Here is a 10,602-nt window from a genome sequence, read left to right as displayed (position 1 = left end):
TTATATAAAGATTTTATTTATTTATTTGACAGAGACAGAGACAGCGAGAGCGGGAACACAACAGGGGAAGTGGGAACATAGCAGGGGGAGTGGGAACACAGCAGGGGGAGTGGGAACACAGCAGGGGGAATGGGAGAGGGAGAAGCAGACTCCCTGCTGAGCGGGGAGCCCGGATGTGGGGCTCGATCCCAGGACGCTGGGATCATGACCTGAGCCAAAGGCAGCCGCTTAACGACTGAGCCACCCAGGCGCCCCCGTTCATAATATCTTTTCAGCACCTACTATGTGTTAGATGCCGGGCATAAAATAAGGAGTAATATATAGTCCCTGCTGTCACAACAAAGAAGGCACCTAAGCCCAGGGAGGGACACTGACTCGCCCCAAATCAAAAAACCCTGTGGCCGTCCTGGGTCTCAAACACAGCGGTTCCCCGGGGATGCCCTCTTCCCTTCCGCCCATAGCTGAAAGTTGCGGGTTACAGGACCGCAGCTCTCTCCAGGACTTGGCGGGCTCAAGGGCTCCGATGGCTCCCGCGGCCCAGCAACAAAATGCTACAGAGAACAAAGGCAGAGAGCAGCCCTGAGGTATCCGCAGCGGGGCCCAGAGGCCCCGGGAGGAAGTGTGGGATCCTGAGCGGGACAGAGGAGGACGCAGCGGCCGGCGGCCCCTTCGCAGAGAAAGATTGCCCCTCTAGAGCCGCCGTAGCCGAGCCGGAAATGTAGTTCGGCCGCGTTTCGCGTGTAGAGGCCGCGCAGGGCGAGTTCTGACATGGCTGACGGCGGGAGCCCTGCGGCCCAGCTGTGCTCCGAGCAGTTCGGTTCCGGGGCGGCCCGGGGCTGCCTCGCCGCCGCCGACGGGAGCCTGCAGTGGGAGGCTTGGGGGTGGCGCTGCTGGGGGTTCTCTGGGCCCTTCACAGTAAAACCCCGAGGACGGGACGGCGGCGCAGGGGGGACTCCCGGGGCCGCTTCACCGCCTCTCTCGGGGCTCACGGCCGTGTTCCTGCCGCAGGGCTTCCCCGATAGCGTCAGCCCGGACTACCTGCCCTACCAGCTGTGGGATTCCGTGCAGGTCAGCCTGGCCGACCGGGGTCGGGGGCAGCATGGAGCCACGGGTGAGGGAGACAATGCGGGCCACCCGTCTGCATGTAGAGGTTGGAGACTGAGGCCCAGAGCGGGGCTGTGACATGTTTCAGGTCACACATCTATGAGAGCTGATAATAGAACTTAGACCTCCGTGCCCCTGCGCACACTCCTCACTCCACCTTTTTTTTTTTAAAGATTTTATTTATTTATTTGAGAGAGAGTGAGAGAGCATGAGAGGGGAGGGGGTCAGAGGGAGAAGCAGACTCCCCGCTGAGCGGGGAGCCCGATGTGGGTGGGACTCGATCCCGGAACTCCAGGATCACGACCTGAGCCGAAGGCAGTCTCTTAACCAACTGAGCCACCCAGGCACCCACTCACCCCACCCTTTTTCCTCTCCAGGCCTTTGCTTCCAGCCTCTCAGGCTCCCTGGCCACCCATGCAGTCTTGCTGGGCATAGGGGTGGGGAACGAAAAAGCTTCTGTTTCAGCTGCCACTGCCACCTGGTTGGTGAAAGGTGAGCTGGGCCCCTGGAACCTTACCTGTCGCTGCTGTCAGCCCTGCCACCCCACTGGCCTCTTTTTCCTCCTCCTGGGAAGCCCAACCCCTCCTTTCCCCCATCCCAGTGTTCTGGCCTCTAGTTCAGGGCTGTGATGTGTATTTGTATGGACTCGTTCCTGATTGGATCTGGAAGGCAGCTCTCCCCAGCCCCTAAAACAGAATTTTTATGGGTTTTATTCAACAATTAATTAGTCGCCCACGACCAGAATATCCTCATCCTGAGACCAGCCTTGCAGCCGCACTCAGTTCCCCACACTGTTCAGAGCCTCTAAATCATCTGGAGCTCATATCCCTAAGTTAATCACCCCCTCTCCTCTACCCCTAGGCTTTTTGTGGAGCACTGCGTTAAGAATGCGGTTATTGAATAAAACGACCGGCTGCTTGAAATGTGGGAAATTGCTCAGTTCTAGAAAAAAACAATTTTGTAGTTAGTCCTGAGTAGGAAAGAGGAGGTTCTGGGAAAGACGGAAGGCATTTTAGAACCTCTGGGATACTGGATGATGATAATAACTGTAGTAACCTTCTGTTGGATGTGTACAGCTTTTTGAAAAACCACTAATGAAAGATAGAACATATGGTTTGGTACCATGCCACCTAAAGAGTGAGGTAGAGAAGAAAAGGGAAACTGCCACGGATTCCACATCAGGACGGCCTGTGGCTCTCTCCATTGTCCTTTGTCTTTCATTACTGGTTCCCTGTGGGAACTTAAATCAGACCCAAGGGAAGGCTCTTTCTGCTCCTAGCATGAGCCTGGCCACATCTCTGGTGAGTGTCCATGGATCTTTCGGAGGATCTGGAGGCTCCTGCTTAACATCCTTATTAAGACTGAGCAAACTGGCCAAACGTGAGTCACCTCTTGAAAGAAGCCTTTCTCTGTGGCTTCTTGTCCTAGCTATCTCTTCTCTTAATAATAATAGTTCACACAAACAGTGTTTATTATTTGCCAGTCTTTAAATATGCTGACTTCACAGTAGCTCTGAAATAGGTATTGTCATTACGCCCATTTTACAGATAAGAAAACTGAGGCACAAAAAAGTAACTTGGCCAGGGTCACAGCCAGTAAATTGTAGGGCATGGATTTGAACCCAGGAGGTTTAGTTCCGGATTCATTTTCATATGTCACACCAAACTGCTTGATTTGGACCTTTTCTGTTGCTCTTCTGTTGGCTGAGTGTTTGGAATGCAGCAGGAACATGAATCAGTAATTGATGTTTTCATGTCATTTCTAAGCACCCTAGTCTTACCACCAACATGCTGCCCATATATGTGTTTAAGGTATTAAGAAAAAATAAGACCATTTTAAGGGAGGAAAAAAAATACCCACTTTTTAAAGCCTATTGTTGATATTAAAGGAAGCCTTAACTAGAAAAGAGTTTCCAAACTCATTTCCATCAAACCTGGGAAATTTGTATGTGGAGCTTTATATAAGAAACTCCCTTGGGGGAAAAAAAAAAAAAAAACTCCCTTGGAATTTTTTTTAAGTCCTTTTTGGTTACAGATCTCTTAGTGGAACGTGGTGTTAATTGTCATAACTAACAATAGTAATACTACTAGCAGCTAATATTTTAACAGCCTATACTGTATGCCAGGAATTTTGTACACTTACATGTAATATGTAATTTAATCTCTACAGCAGCCATATTAGGTAGATACCATTATTAGTCCCTTTTTCAGAGAGGTTTCGTAACTTGCCTAAGTTAACGTAGGGCCAGGATTTGGACCCAGACCGACTGACTCCTGTGTCCCACTCTTAACTGCCACATTCTTGCCAGTGGGATTTAGAGTGGAGCCTAGTACAATTTGTGGACAGCTGATCCCTTACAACTGCTCAAAAGTTTCTAGATCGTATAGCTCAGCTAACCGTAAGTGAGGCAAAGAAGAGCAAATGGGAATTAAGATTCCTATCTAGCGGACAGTGTTGACTTTCAGATACAGGGAAGGTATGTGTCATTCTTGCATCCTAGTGCCAACTTCCAGATTCTGACAAGGGCCCTGCAGACTGCTGATGAAACATAGAGTAGGTCCCCTTTCTACCCAGTGGCCCTTGTATGCAGGACATACACCCTATTGGATGCGTGTGCAGTCAGAGGGAAGAAAAATAGAGTCTGGCCCAGTGAGCTGTCAACAAGTAAAAGTAACCTTGCCATGTTCAGTGTCACTAAGTTGAGCCAATACAAGAATCTTAAGTGGAACAATAAAATTTTTGTGGAGAATAAAATATAGTTGAAAGAAAGAGGGTAAAGTGGGTGATAGAGGAAGCCTATAAAGCCACCTGCTGGGTATTACTTCCAGGGATATACAGGGGACAGAAATAGAGAAGTGGAGCAGGCCCAGTAAGAAATGTACATATGCCTCATCTGAAGTAGCCACCGCTCAGCCCCAGCCAGTTGTGGTGGTAAGGGAAGATAGGTTCAGGGTTGCCATGTCTTCAGGTTCTTGCAGAAAAGCTGGAAATCCAGATTTTCTCATAAAATGTCCCATTTTTGTTGATCTAGCTTCTCTGAGCTTTAGTTACTTCATCTATGAAAGGGAGGATCTCTCAGAAGTTCATAGGATTGTGGTGAAGGTTGAAAGGAGGAGGGATTTCAGGTGACCACCAGCCTGTTTACTGGTGTTCCTCAGGCCCCGAGTTTCATAAAGATGTCTAGGTAGAAGGCCTCACTGCCCAAAGATGGAGGTTGGGGCGAGGGGTGAGTACCCGCTCTTTCCAGTGGAGAATGGGGAAGGCCAGCCTGTCACCACCTTTTTATGTTGTAGGATACTCCCAACCCTCCCCAAAACCTAGTTTCCCTTCTTGCATTCCCTTAAGGGTCCATACCCTCGAGTTCAAACAAGTCAGGAGTCTTCTGCCTACTGTATCTTTGCTTTCCAGTATCCACTGTATGAGGCCTTCCCAGTTGTTTGGTTCTAAAACAGTCCTTTGTGATCCCCCTGCTGAACTTAATGAATGCTACTCTCAATATAAGGGGTTTATATCAGGGGGTGGAAAACCTTCTGTAAAGGACCAAGTGGTAAATATTTTACACTTTGCAGGCTGTATAGTTTCAGTCACAGCAACTGATTCTGCCGTTGTGTCACAAAAACAGCCAAAGACAGTCTGTAAATGAATGGGCACAGCTATGTTCCAATAAAACTTTATTTATAAAACAGGGCGCAGAAGACTGTAGACCACAGTTAACTGATCCTTGGTCTAAATCAGTGTTTCTCATACCGATTGCTGTTTGCTTTTATGCTGTGTTTTGAGTCTGGAACCATGACCTTCTGGGTCACGGTATCCCCTTACCTCTTATAATGCCTGGCACAGAGTTAAGTAGCCAGTAAGCATTGTTGTGCAAATGAAGGTCTAGCTGATTCTGGAGACTTCTCTGACTCTGTCTAGCCTGAGGAAGCCTCTCCCTCTGCCCCACACCCCCAGCTGTCGTCATCAAACTGTAATTCAAATCCTTTTTTTTTTTTTTAATTGATACTCTAATGACCACCCGTGAACCCATGGCCCAACCTAAGAGCTAGAATATCAACAATAACCTCTGAACTTTCCACACAGGATTTCTTGCTTTTCCTTTTTTTTTTTAATAGTTTTTCCATATATATATATGCATATATATATAAACACTGTATTGTTTCGTTTTAGAGCCTTATGAAAAGTGTATTTTGCTGTATGTAGTCTTCATGGCTTACTTTTTCATGCAATATTATAATACTAGGATTCACCCATTTTGATATGAGTAGTTGTGCATTAGATTTTTGCTGCTATCTAATATGCTACTGAGTGAATATACCAGAATCTGTCTATGCATTCTCCTGCTGATGAGCATTTGCATTATTCCCAGTCTTTGGCTGTTTATGAACAATGCTGCAAAGGGTATTTCTGGTCCATGTCTCTTGGTGTGCATGGGCACATAGTTTTCTTGGGTACATACTGAGGAACTGCTAAGTCTAGACACTTCTGACCCCATCATACAGCTCTGTCTATCCAATATTTATTTTGCCAAACTGAGTTCCTAAGAGCAGTGATGCAAGGTGAATCGGCCATTTCAGTGCCAGGGTCTGCGAGGCCCAACAGCCCCCAAGGCTCTTCCTTGTTCCTTACCAGTGCCTCTCTCCCCCAGATTCAACTGGCATGCTGGGCCGCATCATCTTTGCCTGGTGGAAGGGGTGAGTTTGTCTTCCTGGTCTGGCCACTCTCCCCAGACGGGGGTCACGTGTCTCATCCCTGGCTGTATTTTCAGCAGCTCCTCTCCTACCAGTCTCCAAGGGAGGGGAGATTTAGCAATTATTTCATCAGAGCTAAGGTATTTACTTAGTAAGTACCCAGTCCAGGTGGCTCGCCCTAGCAATGAAGCCAGAGAGCCTTTGTTATGATCGCGCCTGCCTTCAAGAGCACTGATTTGCCATTCTGCTGCCCATCGTGGAAAAATACAGCCACAAGGCTCTAAGTGTCCTCTGTTTGCTTGTTGAAAGAGAAGCCTGAACGGGACAATGCTGAATTCAAAAGGAGTGATTTTACTCCAAAAGCTACTTTGGTGGCTCAGATACTTGATTGGACTTTGCCGAGCCTAGTGGGGAGTACACTTGGGCAGGTCATCCGTTACCATTTATCTAGAAGGAATTAAGGATCTTTTTTTTTTTTTTTTAAGATTTTATTTATTTATTTGACAGACAGAGACACACGGAGAGAGGGAACACAAGCAGGGGGAGTGGGAGAGGGAGAAGCAGGCTTCCCGCGGAGCAGGGAGCCCGATGCGGGGCTCGATCCCAGGACCCTGGGACCATGACCTGAGCTGAAGGCAGACGCTTAACGACTGAGCCACCCAGGCGCCCCAGGAATTAAGGATCTTGTGCTGCCTTCTTCCTCCTCATGTCAGTAATGGGCAACCTCAGGAGTGATTTAGTATCTGCAATTAATTGTAGGCAGACACTACCTACAATGTGTGCAGTGAGATGGTTTATGCAAAGTGCATAGCATATTGTGGCACATAATAAGTATAAAATTAACACTTATTATTAACACTAATAAGTGTTAGCTGCTGCTAACAGCTCTGTGCCTCACAAGCTCTCTACATATCCTCTCTCATCCTCAGAGCAACTTTGTAGAGAAGGATTAAATGTGTACATTTTAGCAGACCTAAAAGGGGAGGTCACTTACCCAAGTTGCACAGCTTATAACTGTTAGTATCAGGCTGCTTTATTGGGCAGAGCCCTAGACCAAGCCCACGTGTTCTGGTCCTGCCTTTGCCATTTATTCCCGCAGAAGTTTCTAATGTGTGTCCCATACCCCACCTAGGAATGCTCCTTTTCCCTCCAGGAGATTTTAAAGTAAGGGACAGGGCTAATGCTGCAGATTCTGAGCTGGTCTGGGGCTACAACACCCTCTGTTGGAGAAGAGGTCCCCAGGAGTTTGTGCAAGGGCCAGGGAGTCCCTCTGCCTGACAGAAGAGGCATCTATCCTCTTGGTGATAGAAATATCCTAGGCCTAGATGTCAGAGCCTGCCTCTCTCTTGATCTTTTTTTTTTTTTCCTTGGCCCCTGCTTTCCATGTGATCTGAGGGAAGTCATGTCCCCTCTCTGGGCTACTTATCTGTAACCTCTGGGGGGTTACACTAAATGTAGTTGTTTACCAGTCCAAAATATGTGGACTTCTTGCTGGGTACCCTCGATCAAGTGGGAGGAAGGGGTGGGGAGCTGTCAGAGGGACCCAGGGATGGCTTCTCCCAGAGGAGGGCCAGAGGGTGGGGAACAACCACAAGACAATCACTTCTTTTCCCTGATGCATCATGGGTTAGTGAAGGGCAAACACTAAGTAACCACTGAAGGTCCTCCCAGCTAATGGTATTTCAGGCAGCAGTGACAGGGTGTTGGGACAGATGTCTGCCTGGGGTATGGATTTTTCTGAGTCCTTCAGACCTTACCTCAGCCTGCCCACAGGATGTGTTTTCTCCTTAAATTCAAATTGCAAACCAACGTCTCCTCCCCAACAGGAGTAAACTGGACTGCAATGCCAAGCAGTGGAGGTAAGGAGGGGCTGAGACAGAGGGGAGGGAAGTCTTCTATTATGAAGGTCTCTTACCTCTGATCTCTAACCTCTGATCCCTCCCCCCAGGCTTTTTGCTGATATCCTCAACGATGTAGCCATGTTCCTCGAGATTATGGCTCCCATATATCCAGTCTTTTTCACCATGACCATCTGTACCAGCAACCTGGCCAAGGTATCCACCTCTGGGGCACCCCTATACCTGCCTTGGTGATGCTGTGTGTGGGCTTACCTGGGGCCCACAGGTGAGACCAGCCTGGGCCCTGTGTTCAAAGCACTTGCAGAAAAATGAAGAAGTTCAGATTTTTTTCTACTCGAACTCAACCATATTTTCTGATTCTCCTCCAGCCAAATAGTGCCTCACGTAGTCTAAGACAGTGTCTGAAACCACAGGATTGGTGAGGAGCTCTGAGCTGAAAGATAGAAGAGGTGCTCCAATGTCAACATCTTGGGACCAGCTCCCTGGCTAGCTTTCATTCTTTCAGGAAAATATTTATTGAGTGCCTACTGCATGTTTGGCATAAAATATAGGCCCTCCCATTTTTTTCTTTGAAGAAAGCTGCACATAATTAAACAAATGTTTATAACATTGTAGCTACAGGTATTCCAGATGAGAAGTGTAGGGGGCTACAAGAGGGTTGAGCAGGGATTCTGGCCTAGTCAAGGGATGGGCCCCTTCCCTAGGCCTGGGTCCTGAAGAATTGAGTTTAAGGTGAAGGGTGGATGTTTTTGAGTAGAAAGAACAGTGTGGGTCAAGGTCCAGGGGCAAGACAGCATGAAGTGGTTGTGAGGCTGGAGGGTCACATGGGGTGAACGTGGGCTCTTCCTCTCTGCCAGGCTGCTCACCCTCACAGTTCCTTCAGGTTGGCCGCATCCAGGTGAGGAAGCTGAGGCATAGCAAAGTTCAGCAAAGAGCTTAGCCTGTCTTCACCAGAGGGTTAAGTACCTGGCACAGAGCAGTGACTCAAGAAGACATAAGATCCATCTCAAAAGCCCATCTATCTATTCAAAATCACTTCAGAGCAGTGGCTCTCCACAAGGCACTAGTGACATTTCAGATACAACAGTTCTTTGTGGTGGATTACATTTAGCCCAGGTACCAGTCCCTGGCCCAGGCACACTGCCCTGAGCACCCCCTCCAACTCCAGGGCAGGAAACACCAGAGAAAACCAGGGCTGTAGCTGTAGACCAACGATTGTGACCTCTGCCATCTGTTTGAAATTATGCATTATACTTTGCCTTTGGGGCCTCAGTCTCTTCATCTGTCAAATAAAGGAGTAGGATAGGGCCATGAACTTTCCCTGACCACCTCCCACCCTCTCGAGTTCTAGTCTCAGTGACTAGTACCTCCGTATCCCAGGTACACTGGTCAGAAGCCTGGCTGTCATCCATGCCTTCTCCCCGCCCACTGTTACTTTCGTGTTCCCTTCAGCTAAACCTCCATCTGGTGGTTCCTTGTTGCTGAAAAAGCATGGTTGCTTCCTAGGTAGTCTCCCTGCTTCCATTCTCACCTCTCTTCATTACTTCTCAGAGCAGCCCATAATCCTTTTAAGAATGGAAATCAAATCCGGTCACTTCCCTGCCCTCATTGCTCCTTAACAAGGTCCACATGATCTGGTCACTCCAGCCTCATTTTGTACCATATTCCTCTTAACCTTTGAACAAATTATTTCTTCTGCCTGCGTGACAACTTGTTTATTTATTGTCTATTGATTTATACACTTCATGAGGGCAAGGGTTATATCTGAATTCTATCACAGCACTAAATCTGTGCCTGGCATCTAAAAAAGATTTGATAAATATGAGATGGATGACAGTGATCAGTGACCCTCATTGATGAGTTCTACCATCCTAGATCTCAGGGATTGAGGAGGCCCAGGTGTCCTGGGAGGTCAGGGCCATCACTGTGGGTTTTGAAGTGGCCTGGAAGACTTGACTGGGCCTCCACTGGGACAGGACGAGAGTGGAGTTAGTTACAGGCAGAATGGAAGCATAAAGTTGGAAACCAGACTGGGCCTGGGAGCTTAGCAAAGGAGCAGGTACAGCCAAAGTAGAAATTGGGGGTTGGAGAAGTTGTGGGCTAAGAACAGTGTTTGGGCCTCCACCTTGGGGAAATAAATGGAGTTCCTTGGGACTAGGCCACAGGGAGGTGTGACAGGCAGGGCTTTAGTTTTCTCCAGGAATAAGAGGGGAGGTGGATCTAGTGGAAGTGTGGGGATGAGAATGAGATACCCAAGGACAGCATTCAGGGTTTTGCTGTTTGGTCACCTGATGCCTGGTTTTCTCAAACTGCTTTGAGTCATTTATTTGGCTCAGCTACAGACGTGCCTATGTTGCCACAGCACGTGGCCATTCTGACCTTCCTTCTCCCTTTCCCTACCTAGTGCATTGTGAGCGTGGCTGGCGGGGCCACGCGGGCTGCCCTGACCATGCACCAGGCCAGGAGAAACAACATGGCTGATGTGTCAGCCAAGGATAGCAGCCAGGTGAGCAGCTGGAATTGGGGTTGGGGGGAGTCGGAGCAGGGAGGCAGGCCAGGCCATGATTTGGGAGTATGGAGAGACGCACCTGAGTGCTCCTGAGGGTAGGGTTGGGAGACCGACACACAGGAAGAAATGTCGTGCTCCCTGCTCCGACTCACATAGGTAGTCAGGTTGAGGGCATGAGTTCTAGGGGCAAAAGTCCAAGCTGATCATCTCAGCCCCTTCCCACTGCCTGTGTGGCCAAGAGTGGGCCCTTGCCCTGGCCTTCGCCCTCTCTGGGCCATAGCCCCAACCTGGGAGGTGGATGTCTGACCACGTGAGGCCCCATATGTTAAAGCACTTGGCAAGTCAAAAAGTGCTCAGCGTGTGAGGTAGCTGGGGTCATTGGCCAGAGGTCTCCACTTGACAGTTTCGTAGGCCTTTTTGACCCAGCCCCTCACCTGACCAG

The 10,602-nt window shown here is 48.7% G+C and overlaps 1 protein-coding gene across 1 annotated transcript in view; it reads left to right on the top strand.

The window, feature by feature from the left end:
- Window positions 1–718: 718 nt before the first annotated feature.
- RUSF1 (RUS family member 1) overlaps window positions 719–10,602 on the top strand; it is a 13,292-nt gene continuing 3,408 nt past the window's right edge. Inside the window, exons 1-6 of the mRNA XM_081818865.1 lie at window positions 719–1,068; window positions 1,482–1,596; window positions 5,750–5,795; window positions 7,619–7,651; window positions 7,741–7,846; window positions 10,056–10,250. Of these exons, the coding sequence (XP_081674991.1) occupies window positions 769–1,068; window positions 1,482–1,596; window positions 5,750–5,795; window positions 7,619–7,651; window positions 7,741–7,846; window positions 10,056–10,250 (795 nt within the window). The 5' untranslated portion in view covers window positions 719–768. The remainder of the gene's footprint in view (window positions 1,069–1,481; window positions 1,597–5,749; window positions 5,796–7,618; window positions 7,652–7,740; window positions 7,847–10,055; window positions 10,251–10,602) is intronic.

Source organism: Leptonychotes weddellii, chromosome 5, assembly GCF_054177405.1.
Source record: "Leptonychotes weddellii isolate Sample4059 chromosome 5, ASM5417740v2, whole genome shotgun sequence".
Taxonomy (NCBI): Eukaryota; Metazoa; Chordata; class Mammalia; order Carnivora; family Phocidae; genus Leptonychotes; species Leptonychotes weddellii.
This window is presented reverse-complemented; position numbering and strand designations above follow the sequence as displayed.